Below are 17,914 nucleotides of genomic sequence, written 5' to 3'. Positions count from 1 at the left end.
CTTTGTCACAATCAGGAATAACCACTCACAGGAGTAAGTTGCTTTTCCATCATTTTCCTGTACTCCTGTAACTACTCCTGTAGTTATCTTGAGTGACAAACCCACATTTCATTTAGGTGTGTCACATATTTCAAGGCTTTTTTCAACCTTTTCCTGCTGAGAAAACTAATAAATATTTAAGAACACTTTCTAAAGTGAAGAAAAATCAAAAATTATGAAGGAAACCTGAATTAATTTGGTCTATTAACATATACTTCCAGGCAGAATTTCATGCAATCTGTTTGCCAACTTACACAGCAAAGATAAGCCTTCCTCTGATGGGCTGCCAGTCCATCCACCATTAAATCAATGAGAACCTTTTAAACCAACTCTCTATTTCTTAGTTTTCTCCTCCCACTTCTCCCCAAAGAGTCATCATCATCAGAGAAAATGCTATTAATAGCAGAACTACGGGTAAGGAATTGAGTTACAGGAGCTCAGTGGCAGCCCTGCATATGTTTTCTTGCAGCAGAGTTAAACTCAGGGTGAGGACATTATGCACATGGACAGTTATTACAAAGCACCAATGTGCTGGGTGTTTCCTGCTAGAATGAGCAAGTTGTAAATCTCTAACAGGTCAAGTGACATCTTTGGTATCTACTGAAATATCCCAGTCCAGTGACCACAGATTTAACTTTGTAACGACACCTCTCATGGTCAGATTCCCGCTATAAAAAAAAGAAGGACCGTGAATTACCGAATCCTTAAGGCTGGAAAAGACTTCCAAAACCATCAAGTCTAACCTTTGACCACCACTGGATCTGCAGCACTGAGTGCCACGTCCAGGCTTTTCTTGAACACCTCCAGGGATGCTGACCCCACCACCTCCCTGGGCAGTTCGTTCTTGACAACCCGTTCAGTGAAGAAATTCTCCCTGATATCCAACCTCGAGGCCCAGCCTGAGGCTGTGTCCTGGGGAAGCAGGCTCTGAGACACAAACCCCAAAGTGCGAGAGATACAAATCCTTCCATCACTCTCTCAAGACTCACCGTTTCATTTCCAAAGAGAACATCCACGTAAGGCATGACCTTCATCATCGGCTCTTTGTAGAACTGGCTTATAAATGGTGCAGAAAGATTCAAGCTGAAGATCTTGTTGTTGGCAGAAGCCTGAGCAGCCACTTTTAATACTGCTTCTGGTGACACTGTCAGGAAGAATCCCTGCAAGCATCAAAACAAATCAATGTATGTTACTAAATTTATATTAGGTACCACATGAGGCATGCTATTTCTGTAAAATCTCTCCCAGCCCACGTTTGTCATACACGTGCACAGATAAAAACTTCTGGGAAATACTGCCTTTCCATTAAGGTATTAAAGAGATGACAAAAAATCTGCATATGCCTAGCATCACAGCCTTCCAAAATGAAATCTAACTCCTCACCTCTGCATTCCACGGACTACACTTTCCCATGGCAGCTAAGACTAATGTTCATATCTTAAAATGTAATGTATTATAATTCTAAATGTCCCTTTATAGTACTAGAGTCAATCAGACTCTGCTGCTTAATTCCACAGTCCAGTCTGATGGCTCTCTAGACAGCTAGGAGACTAATGAAATCCCCAACATAAACATTAGTACTTTGTTTACAATAAAGGCCTTGGAAACTTTGTAGCACTTGCTACTGTTTTGCAGGAAAAAAACTCAGGGATTTTCATGCTTCCACATAGGGATTTTATTTGCCCCCTTCTTCCAAAAGTGCTTTCCTTCACTCAGAACATTCATATTTAAGTAAGTATCCGCTTCCACAAATCACTATTTGTCTACTAAATTGTGAATGCTGATCCTATGAAGAACAAGGCTCCCATTTTGAATTTAGCATTGGAGATGGTTACCCCAACCACACATGTTCCAGGAGCCATGTAAAGATCCCCTACAGTTTTATTGATCTACTAATTAAACAAAGGCTTAGACTTGCACTAATTAAACAAATTCTGTATGTTTTGTTTTTATAATTCTAAAACTTATTTTACTAACTGTTCTCCTAACTCAGTAAATAATAGCAATTTTCAAGCATGAGCAGCAAGTGTTAAATTTAAGGCCAGAAGTAATGTCTAAGGCACAGTGAGAAACAACTTTAAGGAGGGTTTGACAAATAAAACACCCTCTCAGTCCTATCTATAACATCACCACCACGACACTCCAGAAGATATAATACTGACACAGTCTTATTTTCCAGTTTTCATCCATATAATTTATGCCTTTGAATCACAGAATAGCTGTGATTCATCCTGCATACTTCAGTTATCAGATCATTTTAGGCATTCTAATCACTAGAAAATACAAGTCTATAGATTAAAGACTACTTTGAGAGTATATCTATTTATTTCTCCTTACTCCACACTCTCCAGTCTCAAAGATACATGACTGATTTCAAAATCTGGGCACGATTTGCTAGTTGACAATCTAAGTCCAAAGGGCACAAGAATCCTATGCATGCTGTGGAGCTAGTTAGCACTCTGAAGGACTGGAAGCCTGTAAACATCCAAGCTTCTTTGCTAATTTTACATGCAGAAGAATTAAAATGAACAGTTTCTATAACTTCTAATCTCCATAGCAATCTCTACCATCTTTTCGTATTTTATGTAATGAACATGGATTTTTAAAAAAACTGTTCCAAACACAAAATAAAAATCTTTCAAGGGTGATGTGTTGCCAGCTCTGGATAAATGACAGATAGCTCTACAGTGGTCTACATAAATAGTAACCTGGTCAAATAATTAGGCTTCTTACCAATTTTAGGCTGAAAACTTCATCTGAAGTAAAACACATCTGATTGTAATTTATGGTACAGAAAACTATCCCCATGAGATCTAACTCAGGCCTGCATCCAACTCCTTTTTCCTTGTAAAGGCATCATAAAAGTGCTGAGACACAGATAGGAGAGTTTGCTTTTTAGATCCTGCAAAGTAAAGGCCAGGAAATCTCAAAGGCTATTGCTCTGTCTTCTGGGTTTCTTAAAAATCACTTCTGCCATTTAATTGCATTCTTCCATGGGTTTGTTTATATTCTTTTAAATAACTGTTTGACATTAAAACATCTAGAAATTAAGAGTTCTTTGTATGAAAACTCTTTTCCAAGTATAACATTTTTTTGCAAAACAAAATTGTAGCAGTACAATCCACACAATGGAATTAAGAAAGTAGGGAGAAAATAAAATTTGATTTGAACAGGCATTGATTTAAAGAAACCTAATTCAGCCCCTCTCTTCAGGTAGTTAAACTGACTTTGTCTCTACTTTTAGTAGAATTCCATGCAGCTATGACCAGTGTAGTTACAGTAATCCAGCTCCCTAAGCTTAAATTACAACCAGAGAAGCCACAGGCCACCCTACTGTGGCAGGCTACAATTGTGTACAGGAATGAATTCCCCTGAAACTCCAGGTTTTCTTATATCCCACTGGGATTCAGAGCAAAGTTGCTCTGTGACTTCCACAGAAACTCAGCCTGCAGACTCTTGCAGCTGCCACTGCTTTTGGTCCAGCCAGATGGAAACAAAGCAATGCCTAAGCCAGCTACTCTTACCTACTCTAACAATTAACTGTCTGCCAACATTAGCTTTGAGTGGGAGAATAAGTGTATCCTGTATCACTGGGTACAGTGTATAAAAGACTTTGTAGGAAGTTCTATTCCCACTAACAAGAATGTTAAGAGGCTCTTCAGAAGATATTCTATACCCACCTACATACCTTAGACTACTACAGAGAGTTTTGGGGTCCTATTTACTTGCAAAACACAAAGATACGTAAAACAACCATGAAGAAAATACCTCGAATCAAAGGATGAGACAGCTAACAAACAGAAATTGCAACAGCCTGGAAAATGTACATTACACAAAAAAATGAAATTACTGTGCATGTATCTTCCTTTGTGAAGGAGGAGGATGCTGGTGGACAACCAGCTCAGTATGAGCCAGCAATGTGCCCAGGTGGCCAAGAAGGCCAATGGCATCCTGGTCTGCAGCAAGAATAGTGCAGCCAGTGAGAAGTGTGGCAGTGATTGTCCCACTGCACTGGGCACTGGTGAGGCCACACCTCGAGTACTGCTTCCAGCTCTGGGCCCCTCACTTCAGAAAGGCATTGAGCTGCTGGAGCCAGGCTCAAGAAAGATCTAGAAAACTTGTCTTACAGGAGTGGGTGAGGGACTTGGGATTCTTTAGTCTCAGGAACAGGCCCAGGGAGAACCTCATTGCTTTCTACAGTTGCTTGAAATGAGGCTGCAGTGAAGGGGGGACTGGTATCTTCTGCTCTGCCTACAGAGGACAAGAGGAAATGGCCTAAAGCTGAGACAGAGGAGACTCAGATTAGATAGTAGAAGGGTTTTCACTGTTAAGGTAGTCAAGCTTTGGAATAGGCTGCCCAGGGATGTGGGGAAGTCACTACCCCTGGAGGCGTCTAGGAGGCATTAGGGTCTGGTGCTGGGTGATGTGATTTAATGGATATGGGGTTACAATGGTAGTGCTGGGTTGGATTCAATGATCTCAAAGGTCTCTCCCAACCCTGATGATTCTATGACAGAAGGACATGTGACAGTCACAGACATAGGAAGTGAAAGGCAGGAATACTGTACACTAAGAAAACTTATAAAACATTAAAAGCTATCAGATATATTAGCAGCACACACCATTCCTTTGGCATTTGCTGATAGAGCATACCAGATGCTACTGCTTCAAGATGTGGTACTATTTTCTGCTGCTCAAAATGTAATGAGTGTCTTTTCTATGCCAGGAGGAAGGTACCATTGTACCACAAGCCAGAGAGCAAAGCTGAACCAAAATACAGTCTAGGAAAATGGGATGGTAGATTGAATTATTTATATGCATGTTTACATGTACACATGCACAAAGCAATACCATTCTTAGGCACTTTAAGTATTTTTATTTAAGTACAGTCCTTTGGTGGGGAAAACTCCCCATTTTCCTTGTAGGATAAAAAGAAACAAAAAGGAAGAAATAAGAAAAATGCATTCATGTATTGCAGACACATGGCTATGGGAGATACAGTCACTTGTTTGTAACTTAAGAGCTTTTAAAATTCAGTGAAACGCCTACAACAGAGGACAAAGTCAATAGAGGATGTTAAACTAATCTCACTCCTACAATATTCAGGAATTCTTTGATGCACCTCATAAGATATGCCAGGGTACTGTGAATATTGGATAGTCTTTCCCATTCACATCTTTTTTCTTTGTAGACACTTAGCATTACCAGAAGGATTTGCTGAGTTTACACACCAGTAATTTGTCTTGTAAGCCACCTCTCTCATTTTTATCACACACACAGACCCAAAAGGTTTCTTCTGACCTACACTAAGCTCTTACAGCACCAGCTATAGCAGATGTGAAGGCAGCAAATTAAGGGTGTCAAAAGTGTCAGCAGCACAGAAACAGAGAGTGTTGAAGAGGTGACCTCATGAAACCAGCACAACTCTGGCTGTGGTGAATGCATTTCTGTATAAGGTGTTCTGCCCAAGCTGAGAAGCCTTGCCTTACACTGCATTCATGCACACAAATTCATCCAGATTATGCACATGGAATGTTTGCACAATCAGGATCAAGATTTTTTTTTTTCCTGAGGGAGTATTTCCAAACAAATTCAGGGCAAGATGATAACAAACTGCCTTGCAATTTGGGATTTATTACTGTTTAATAGTAAAGAAGCAATATTGCCTCAAAAACATACAAAAAGGTGATAATAAAAACTGGGATTTCTTTCAAACTCACTACCTGTTAAAATGCATTTCTTTCTTTCTAGCTCTTCCACTTTCCTTGTCACGCCCATTTGCACAGTGGATTACATGAAAACAACTTTATCATATGAATGACAGGATTTTGAACCATGGTATTCTGAGCTGATTTGGGAATGCCATTTGGTAACAATGTAAAATCAATAAATCATAAGTGTGAATCAAAATATTTAACTTTCAGGAAAACAGATACAACAGTCTGCTGCCATTTAAGACAAATTCTATTCTGTCAACAGGAAAGGAACACATCATTTAATCCAAAATTATTTTATAGCAAGCATTTACATAAAAATACAATTATGATGACATCACAGTCCCATCCATCTAAAGGGTGGAATTTTTCAGACACACAGAAAGCTTGACAGTTACATAGTGACAGTCCTGATAAATACCACAATTCAGTAAAGCCCTACAGAAATCATCTAACTTCAAATGTGCTGGCAGTTCCAGTGAGAGAGTGAGAGTGCTGAGGTGCTAGAAGAACTTGCTGCATTACATGACAGACACAACCAAGCCAGAGCTTTTGGACCTGGTTAAGCTTCCTACATTGTGCGCACAAAGAGAGCTTGAAGCCACACACTTGGGCACAAGAGGCATCCCTCAGCTCTGCTCTGCCATCAGTGTCACCTGCTGCGGCCTAGCAAAAGTACAGGGCTTGGCAAGAGTGAGGCTGAGCACACGGCAGTCCCTGAGCTGGAGAGGAACCACAGGTAACTGCTCCACACCAAAGGACTTGCACAAGGCTTCCAGGTGCTCTCCCAACCAGAAGAGTCTGAAAGGCTTTTGTATTCCAGCCTCTGAACTGCCTGAGCACAGATGGGGTGCAGCCCCTGTACCACCCACTGTGAGACATGGCAATGAAATCATCTTCATCAGAACAGGAATCAGAAGGAATCTTCTTGGAATGACAGAGCAAAAACTCTTCATCTGCCTTAGTACTTACGTGAGCTTAAAAGAACAGGGAGCAATTTAAAAACTACTTTTACCATTGAAACATCTGAGCACATTACTTGGAATGTGCAAGACTGTCAAGTTAGCAGATTTATCAACCCCTTACCTCTCCAATCTGTCAGTTTTGAGCATTTATATTTGTATCCTGTTCCTGCTTGAAAATACTGTTAAATTATTTTCCTTACTGAGCTACGATAGAATAGTCATGATGATGCAGATGATAAAATACTCATAGTATGGGGAAAAAACCCTTCAGAAATAATCAACAAACCCCTACAAATTAAATAATCAACATGACCTTTACTAATAAAAGTTCTTGTGGCTTTAAAGTAGCATTTTACTTTCTCTAGAAAGGACAAAAGCTCTTTGTAACTATCCACTTGGGAAATGTTTCGTCTGTAAATTAGTGAAATAGATTAATGTTATTTTAATCTAAGTACCTGTTCTTCCTGTAAAAAGTAATTTAGAATTTAGGAAGTACCTAGACCTAGTATCAACTGCATTTTTGAATTATATTTTATCTCGGTGATAAATCTTATCTCAGTGATCAGCAAGCAGTTACTTAATGAAACAAAATCCACTGCTTTTTGTCCAGTTCCTACTGGAGACAGTTGCTTTAAATCAGGAAGCAAGGGCAGCAAGAATGCAACAATTTCTCTGAGTAATTGTTTTGGCTTGTTCCTGTATGCCTTGTTTATTTTTATGAAAGTATTGCTTTATAACTGGAAAATGACTAAGCCATAAACTATTGTTTTATCATTCTGAGTGGCCAGTGTTTCTGTTTTTGATAAAAGCCAAGTTTCAAATAGTTTTCAGGAACATAGGAAAAAACCTAACTGTCAGTAAATGTGCTTATATTGACCATGACATTTTCCTCTATGATGGTGCCAGCATGTCAGAAGGAGAGGATTGCTTTCAGACTTAAGAGCTTCTTTGTTGCTGAAGTGAACTCTCATTATTGCCATATTTGTATCTATCAGTAGCAGAAAACCTTCAATATCTGGCATTGCATGCTAAAGAAAACAATTATTTTATGCATTTATTACCAATCTATTTTTAATTTTAATCAGTTTGATAATATTTTTCAATCCTGTTTACTACTGTTTAAACTTGGCACTCTCCAGGAGTTGTTTTAAGCCATGCTAAGGACAAAATAATTGTGTGACTTTACTTAGGAGATGTGTAGTCACAGTAGAGATGTGAACTTTAACAATGAGGTGTAACTCATGTGGCAGAGAGCAGTAATATAGCTACTTTTGGCATAGAGAAACGTCATCCCAAATAAATAAATTCTCCTATTTCCCTGAAAAGTACTAAGTTAGTTAAGATCTAAATTCATCTTGCCAAAATGAGCTTAAGAATTTGGTTAAGTCGGCCCCTCTGTGAAAAAGCAAGAACACCTCTCAAGTATGCTCTCTCAAATTCAGCATATAGTTTTACATGAGTTTATTAAACTCAGGGAGTAAGATGTATACATTTAATTATACTGGATTTTTAACAAAATTTTGGAGGAAGTACTAAACACCATCTGGGAGATAGGAGCCCAGAGATTTTATTACTTCGATTAATAATTCAACCTCTTTTGCCTCTGTTTACCCACTTGCAAAATAGTTATGATGATAAATGCACCTCCATTGGCAGAACCAGTGGGAGGTTTAATTACTTAACATTACTGAAATGACTGAAATTTTGTGTTGAAAGGTATTATAGAGTATAGGGTATTACCATCAATAAAATATAAGCTGCAGATCAAGCAAGCTATGATAAAGAGCAAGCCACTTCATTTTTCCTAGTATCCCAGAACCACTTCACCACACTTTTTTTTCCACTGAAAATCAATTTAATCCTTACTGAGAAAGCCATGCATCTTAAAAAATTGTTAAATTGCTGATTAAAGAGAGAAACCATTTCTTTCACCTTTCATCCTTTTAAAATAACTCTTTATTAGGTTTGTCTAACTTGATTATTAATATAAGGATAATGTTGCGTTTAGACCAAAAAGCAGACTTGGACATACTTTTTATTGTTTAGTTAATATCCAGAAGTCTAAAACTTGGCATCAATACTATTGATGATGTTTGGAACAATGAGATAACTGGTTTTCAATCTTAATTGCCAAATTTTGAGCACAATCCCAGGATCTTCATCCCAACAAATAAACACTTGAGGAAGCACAGAATAAGGTATGGTTAATTTAGGCCCTCGATGATAGTGCAACATTTGCTTTTTTGTATATGGTTAGTTCCATTAATATAATGTGGCATCTCATAAATTATGTAAACATCAACCATATGTTGAATTCATTCAAGTTTGGTGTGTACATAATATTTACAGTATTTTAGTAAATTGAGAGAATCTATGTAACTACAAATGCATAGAGAATTTCTAATTCTCTAGACAGTTAATCCTCAGTTTGAAAGCTCTCTAAGTAAATACTTTAAACAAGCCCATTTCTTGCTTATTAAAATAGCCTTGAACAAGAAGAGAACAAATAGGAGTATTTGCTTAATTAAACGTGCTTGTATGAGCACAACGGTCTGTTTCATGAATACAGGCTAACACTCAGAGTGAAACAATGACTGATATTAGTAGATAATCACTACTGACCGACTGGGGGTCAAAAGGAAAAAAAAACCTCTCACCAAGCTCTTGCTCTATGCTGGCATATAACTGCTATACCTGTGGCCTCTCTAATGATCCCCAGGTGATGCAGAGGAATGCAACAGTCCCATAACATAAACAAACACGAGAATGAGTCCAGCGCCCTAGACAATAAATCCATCTTACAGATTTCCCTGCCAAGAATGCGGCTATGGTACAAAATGTTTCACTGAAATTCAGATTGGAAAGCAGATACAAAATAATAAAATATAGGTATCTTTCTCCCTAAGCACTCTAATCCTGAAACACTTCAGCAGAAACCTTTCTTCCCTCCCCCAGCTACCTTTGAGATCTTGTAATTTATAAGAACATAGCAGCATGGGGATTAAATATTAATCAAAGTCATTATCATCATCGTTAGAACATATTTCAAGAGCCCCAAAGAAAGAGCACATCATTTCACTAATAAAGATGGTATCATCAGAAATATGTAGCATGGTAGGTATGAAGAGGAAAAAAGAAATGATCAAGTGGTAAGTCAAAAGATTTCTGAAGCTTATAGCACTATTCAAATGCTAACTCATCCTTTAACTGAGTCTGTTTAAACAAGGCAGACTCACCACAGGCAAAACTGAGCTCTATATAAAACCAGAGAAGCACACAGTATATTTAAAATAAGTAACTTTGCTGAAGAAAAAAACCCACCTATGCTAATAAAATAAAAATTTTTTAAAAGAGGGACCCAAACTCCATCAATATATTAGTGAAATTCTGGACCAGCTCCAAAGCTTCAGTGGAGATCTGAATTCATATAGTGTGCAATGGGGCTTTCCAAAGCACAACCAGGGTACCTGAAACCAACCCTGCTCACAGGATGACTTATTCTTTGCATCAAAGAAATTACCAGCCTTATGAAATAGTACGACTTCCATTATTTGCAAATTAGGGTGTAAATGATTAATAAAACAAACACCTCTCCCAGCCCCAAGGTACTTCCCAGCTGGTTTTATAGGGCCTACATATTACTTTCATGTTTAAGCACCACTCTAGCATAGAATTAAGTGCATAGTGCAACAAAAAGCTCAGAAGTACTAAAAATATAATTGGCATAATAATAATAAAGGATATATTTTTTTTTCATTTTCTGGCTTACCAAGTCACGAGAAAGTGTGTTAAATATTTCTTTCAAGTATCACTCTTCTCACAACTCTCTCCTCCAAACGACAGTTCCAACAAAATGTCTTTCACAGCAAATATAACATTTAATATGAACATGCAATTAGGTTCTAATCACTTGAATTAATTACCACATCAGGGTTTACAATAAAACATTTATTGCTCACACTTCCACACATAAAAATTAATTATTTAAAAGAACATTAATGTTATTGCTTGGCCTTTTAATTTTCATTACAGAAAGACTCTTACATGGCTTTGTTTCTGAACACAAGTAAATGAGGGTCAGGATCTATGCTAATTCTAATAATTATTAATATAGTTGAAATGTGGACAGATGCTAAGCTCTAAACAGAGATATCTTCACTTAAATTAATTTGGGCAATAATAACTGGCTATAGAATATTTTGAATACAAAGAACTATATGTGTTTTCATTAATTATTATAGCTTGAATAAGTACTTCCTTCAAATTCCAAGGGTGAGGGGAAATACTCTTAATTATTAGCTTTTTAGACCCAAATAATACTTACATTAAGTTTCTATTTCTAATGAACTTATGAGTTCATATCTCAGAAACCTACTTTTAATAGCAGGACCACTGTGACCAGGGAGAATAGAGTAAGTCTTTTACTTCAAGATCTTATAACCTCAGGGGAAACTTCCCAGCTAAGACATTATTTTCTGCAAAGACATTATTTTTTGTAATGTCATATTACTGGGGGAGTAAGAGACTTTTGTAGGTGCTTCACTTTGCACTGCTATTCCAGATGCTTGAATACCCTAAGTAGGTTTTAATTTTCTACTGAATATTTTCCATGCCTCTCTACCTGAAACTGACTCCACTCCCATCACATTATTTGCAATGAGAATCGCACATTTTCAGAGAAAATCGCATTCCAGATACATGAAATATGATAGAACAAACTTTTTTTTTTTTCCAATAAAAAAAAGTTCTAGATCAATAAAAGATCAGGTTAGATGGTCAACCTATGACAGACAACTAACCTTTCTTGAGGCAGAATATCAGTGAGATTCCAAGTCAAATGATTCTGAGAAGAGGAAGCCCCTGAAGCTTAGTGAGCAAATACCTGTGCTCCCTAAGAATGGGCGACAACACCCCCTCGGCAGTAAAGGCACCAGGGACCTTCTCAGCCTTCAGGAATAGGGGCCCCAGTTCATGGGACCCAGGTGCCTTCTGTGCCTGCTGGGCTGCGCTTAGCACCAAACACTCACCTGAGGGTGGGCTCAGGGAACACTGACTGAGGCTGCTCAGACAGGCAACACAATGTGATTTTTCATAGTAGGATTTTGTGCTACTGATTTCAAAAATACTGTGCAATATTACACACTTCTTCTGAAACAGTAGAAACACATGGGCACTATTTTTTAATGGATGGCAAAAAAATTGATTTTGTAAACTGCCCTGTAAATGAGAATTTATAGATCAAAATCAATTTACAACAGTGCAGAACACAACTAGCAATGAAGAAAATCACTACTAACTAGTAATTAAGTGACTTCTTTGGACTCATTTAAGTCTCCAAAACTTTTACTTTATGGAAACAAGCTTACATTCAAGGAGATACTTCCTACATGGAAATTCCAGTTTTAGAAATCAGACCTAACCTCCTGAACCAATGTCTCTTCTTGCACAAATTAGTTTGTGTGGTTTAATTCAATTGGCTTCTTTTTGCAATGTTGAAATGCATGGGGAAAAAGAAGAGTTCATGTTCTTAAAAATGGTATTAAAAATCATATAAATCAAACTGCTTTTGAAACTCAGGTGAGTTTTATAATATCCAAAGAAATTTCACATGGAGAAAGAATTTTCATGACAGGGATCAAACATCAGAACATCCTTGGAAGTATTCAAAATGACTGAACACAAAGCAACTGAAAACTTCAGATTTGCTCTAGCAAATCTCTAGGGGTCCCTTGAAACATGAATTACTGTAAAAATCTATGATATACTAGATCTATGAATATTTGAAAAGTATGGACAAAAAATATGTGGACAAACATTCTCCGATGTTCTATCAGCTTCTAAACAAGAATCTCAAAGCAGAGCATCCCAGGGGGTCCCCTAACAATCAGAAATTAGCTATTTTACCCTGAAACAGACACCACAAAATGTATGCACTTTGCAAACAAGCCACGTAGATGCATTAGAACACCTTAGAGTTTGAGATCCTTCTGCAGCCCTTCCTCTTCACATGGAGCATCTCTGAATTCCAAATTACGAAGTCAATGTGATCTTAATAATGCCTACAACCCTATATGTAGATAGTCCTTTGAACAGGAATGAGCTCTGTTACAGAATATTAATCAGAATATTAATTATGAAAAAATGTTCCCTGTTCTTTTTTACCCTTTGCTTGAATCTTTGCCCATTCAATTTGTGTCCCTGAAAACAGAGAAAATAAGAAAAATAGACACTAAAGCTATCATAATGTATTTAACAGTGTTAACTTGTGTGCTAATTTATACACTATAACCACAATTTCTGGATTAGACTATCACTGAATAACTTTGGCATATTTGAGGCACATAGCTAAAACAAATGAAAAAGCACTCCTTTTAAAATCAGCAGCTGAACTTATGTTTCAGTGCTTTTATAAGAAAATGAAGATGGGATCTCTCAAAATCACCTACTTAGTTCTGAGAGTTTTTAAATCCCTTCCTTATGCTAGATAAACAGAATTTCAAGTTTTTAAACAGCCAAACAAGAATATTTTGAAACTATGTAACAGAGTAACCTCATTTTAGGGAATAAAATTATTGGGCCATGTCAAAGTAAAATGCCGCATGCATTCTTCAAACATGGAAAGTGTCTGTCTCAAGTTTTTGATATACTTTTATGCATCTGTATCAATGACATGCCTTAATTTACAGAAAAGTCAGATGATTTGGTACTTACTGGAGCTTGCTCTCTCTTCAGAACAGCTAACTATGGAAATAAAGGATTTCCTTTTTACTCCTGTCCCTACAATGCCTCCTCATCAACATCTCCAGTCCAACCCTGTCATGAATCTAGTAAGAAACCCAAGCTAGCAGAGTGGTATCAAACACTTCTGTAAATAATAAGAAACAGAAGTGATGATGGCACCTTGAAACCAGCACTCAGCAGTCACAGATGAATTCTTTACATTTCTTCAGTTTTTTCATGTTTAGAGCTCTAATTTTCTTCAGTAAAGGCAATTGAGACACAAATCAGCCAGAGCTGTATCTATATGATACTATTCAAGACATCATCTTCAGAACAAAATAAAGCTTAAGAAGTTTCCTTCTGAAACAGATGTTCAGAACTGGTACAAATCACAGAAAAACTTATTACAACAGTCACATTTACCTATAGCAATAATCACTGATAATCAAAGGGTTAAGTAGTTGGCAAAGACATGAACAACAGAAAAATTATTTGACAAGATTCCACCCTCATTCCAATCTCTACCAAAGCATCAATTGTAATTATAAATTTTCACCAAAGATGTCAGATTCTTATGTTAATCTCTGCACAATCTGACACTGCCATTCTTCCACTTGTACAGATGTGAACAGTTATCATTTTGTTTGTATGTCACCACAGACAACATAATCAATAGTTTTCATATCTTTCTGTTCATACTTTTTGTTAAAATGAATTTCATGAGTGCTGCTTACTTTTGTTCCACTATGAAACTTGTTACTGCTTGAATAGAGAGTACTTTGTCTCAACAATAAACATTATAATGTATGATGGAGTAGTCAAGGGGAAAAAAAAGTTTCAACATTTTTTTTCAGTCCCCATTTTAACACAGTCTGTCCTTATCAAATTAATATCTAACAACAGTGCCACAAAAGGAACACAATGGATGGCTTTGTTCACTTTATTTGTACTAATGTGAAGCACAAACTGCCTTTCACTCCTTTTCCTTTTATGCTCTCTAATTCTGTAGTATGGAAATCTTATTTCATGAAACTCAAAGCAAAAAGTTTTAACTGGAAGTAAGTGGTTTATAAAATATGACATGTCTGGATCAATGATTTAAAGAAGATCCACAAACAGATGGATTGCTTGTTTATTGTTTCCATATGCAAAGAGCCACCAGGAAGGCTGGAGAGCTATTCTTTCTGACCTGTCACTCAGGTGAAAGAACCATGCAGGCACATTCAGCTCTTCCTGCAGTTCTGTGGCAGAACTCCCTCACCTCTGAGCTGTCAGCACAGTTGCTCTGTAACAGAAACAGGCACTGATAGATTTCCATAACAGTTGCAAATGACACTTATTGAAAAATTTTTCATCATAGGATAGTGGCTCCTGTGCAGGTAAACTTGATCCTTACTGTGCTGATCCGTTTACCTATTCTTCATGGAAGCTACTTTAAAAAAAGGTAATTTTTTAAATCAGTCACCAGAGACAGAAACTGAAATGCAAAGAGGAGAATAAATTTCATGCTGGCATAGGCTTTTACAAATGAGCACCACTGCACCAATGCTGATACTGGTCTGGATTTTGTGTTTGCTAAACTTGAGTTTGGAAGCTGACTTTGTTCATATGCTTCCCTTCCAGGCACCAAAAGAGACCAGACTGCTCCAACAGAAAGAACTTTTGGATATAATGACTTAGCTAAGGTTTGAGGCTCTAGCTTCACCAAATGAGTACTTTAGACACCTAACACCTACCAAACAACATCCAAATCTTCTATTGCCAGCACTCAACTGATTTTATCCACTGGGAACTAGAATGAGTTAAGAATTCATCCACACCTTACCAGTTTACAACTGATACACATAAATAATACAAAATGCTTATATCACCTAACTGCTAGGTTTAGCCAGAGGTAATTACTGTTAGAAACTGCAGGCCTGGCCTTGTCTAGGAGCAGAGAAATTACATGAGTTCTCCTTGAATGAGAACCTCAGGCCTGTGAAGCTTATGCACTTAACTTTGTAAATCCAACAGGACTCAAGTCTAAGCCTAATGTACATCCATAAACTTGGAGTAATAATACTTCAGGCTGCTGAAACAGCAGACTTCAGAGAACAGCACAGTAGTATTTCTGTATATTTGTATATTATTATATACAATCTCTGAAGTGTCTTCTGACCCTATTTACTCCTGACAAATTGCATTCATACACATAGGAGTTGCGGAAGTCTTTCTGTGAACTTGCTTTTCTAGCAATTTGCTCTCCACAACAATTTCTTATGTCTCATGTACCCTGCCATATCCCTGACCACTCTAATCCTGGAGCAAAGGAACTTTAAAATATTCGCTGTTAATAATAGTCCTTGGAAAATATTCAACAATTGTAAGACTCTGATACATTTTAGAATTCAGATATTTAACACCATTGATGATTACCAATTTTCCACAATTACCACCATAATCATTCTATGATAATTCTATGCTGAGAAGAGGATTAAGATGACCAGAAGATGCTAGAAACTTTTATACAACATCTTCTGAATGTCTGGCATTTTGACAGAGTAATACTTTGTCTGCTTTTCTGACTGCCTGCTACAAATTTGTATTTGTCTTTGGATATTCCTCTTATGGCAAAAGAGTCTGTTGTGAGGAGACATGTACCTTGGTTTTACTGCAGTGAATTATGCATCTATTCAGAGATCATGCTCTCCCAAATGAACATCCAAGCCTGCTAAAAGAGTCTGCCAACATACTGTGAAGATCTGGGAAATGGCACACCCTCACAAATGCCAGATGTAATTCTGCCCACAAGAAAAGTCAGATGGATTCCTCCAATAAATTCCTACTTCTTTTGTCTGCCTCTTGGTTGATATATGATACCACTGCAGATGTATCCAATTTTATTAAAATTTGTCCCATCAGCTCTACTCCAAAAGGAGAATTTTCAAATTTACCCTGGGTTTGTGCACATTTGTTACAAGCTATTTTTAAGCTGGTTTTGAAACCCAAGAGTTAAGTTTTATTCCATTTAGTTCAGCAAGGTCCATATCTGGTCAGGCAGTCTTCTGTGTTTGTGGGTGTGAAAAACAACTGTATTTTTCTAAGACTGCTTGGATATTTGAGCCCCCATCTCAGTAAATTTTGCAGTTAGCCCTGAAACTGGAACTATTCTGTTGAATTTGCCTAAATTTGAAAATCTTCATAAATAGTAGAGTTGAAGCTACAATACATTCCACGGGACTACATGCAAGCCACAAAGATCACTCCACAGCTAGCTCTTCAAATCCTAGCAGAAGCTTCACTAAAGAACTAAACTGGAGAATAACAGTTTTTAGTGTTAAAAAATTAATATTGAAAGCTTTTCTTTAATGAGTGGCTAATAAAGTACTTCACTATGGAGATACTGGGAAATCCGTAATTACAGCTATCACTTAATTCTCCCGTTCCAAAGACATCCCTATTGTTAAAGAGTACACAGGAAATTCACACAGTCGAAAGCCAAAACAGTTGTCTATGGTCTTTGCTCAATTTGACACTAATAAAATTGTGAACTACTCTAAAAACCTCATGTCTGAAAAATCACCACATATTAGAAAAGTATCCATGAGAAAGTTAAATAAAGTGGCAATTCAAAGTAATTTTGAAAAGGCTTTATGAGTGAATATTTACTAAAATTTAAGCACAATAATTTACAAGCAATCATATATACTGGAGAACAACTACATTTACTACAAATTGAAGACTTTCCTAAGAAGGAACACTGAGGAGGCCGCGTCAAAATTTTTTTAATTGGGAAGTATTAAGACTTGATATTGAGCTAACATTGTAACATCTTGCACTGAATTACCCATATGTTTAAAGACTGATGAAATAACTCCACATAAATAAATTCCCCTCCTTCCTGTAGCCCCCCAAAATACAGCTACACAAATAGACCGTTCAGCAGTGCTTTAAATACAGAAACTAAGCTTTTCATTCAACTGGTCTTTATCTAGTATTACTACCCCTTCAAAAAGCTTGAATTTTGTTTCTAAAAATGACATTTTTGGCATTATGCCCACATTACTTAGGATTCTGAAGATATTGTCCACAGTCATCCTCCCACTTCCAGTCATTCATTTTGCAACTAGTGCTTGCAGAGACTGATGATCTAGAAAGTCCCTTGTGGTAAGATTTTGTATTCCACTTTCTTTTTTCTCCATTGATGTAGTAGGTTCTATTCTATTCACATTTAAAAGGAGCATGGAGTGTAAAAGTTAGTGATGCCCACAGGAAGACACTTTTCTGTTTGGGACAAAGAAGAGATTAATACTGTGTAAGAAACAGGGAGATAAATTTTAACACTAGTATGAAAATGAATTGGGGTTACCATTTTTGTCACTGTGGGGTCACATTTGGCCTTGTGATGGATGAGTCAGTCTGTGTATGAAATTAACACACACAAGAAATTTTATTAATAGAAGTACTAATTACTCCAAGATGATAAAACATCTT

General features: G+C 37.1%; 1 protein-coding gene across 2 annotated transcripts in view; it reads right to left on the bottom strand.

Annotated features, from left to right (window-relative positions):
- ADK (adenosine kinase) overlaps nt 1–17,914 on the bottom strand; it is a 265,868-nt gene that overhangs the window by 76,001 nt on the left and 171,953 nt on the right. For both annotated transcript variants that reach the window (XM_054277423.1, XM_054277424.1), the window contains exon 7: nt 1,029–1,199. In XM_054277423.1, the coding sequence (XP_054133398.1) occupies nt 1,029–1,199 (171 nt within the window). The remainder of the gene's footprint in view (nt 1–1,028; nt 1,200–17,914) is intronic.

The sequence above is a fragment of the Melozone crissalis genome, unplaced genomic scaffold (assembly GCF_028551555.1).
Source record: "Melozone crissalis strain CALT ecotype California unplaced genomic scaffold, PUWL_Pcris_2 ptg000019l_1, whole genome shotgun sequence".
Classification (NCBI taxonomy): Eukaryota; Metazoa; Chordata; class Aves; order Passeriformes; family Passerellidae; genus Melozone; species Melozone crissalis.
This window is presented reverse-complemented; position numbering and strand designations above follow the sequence as displayed.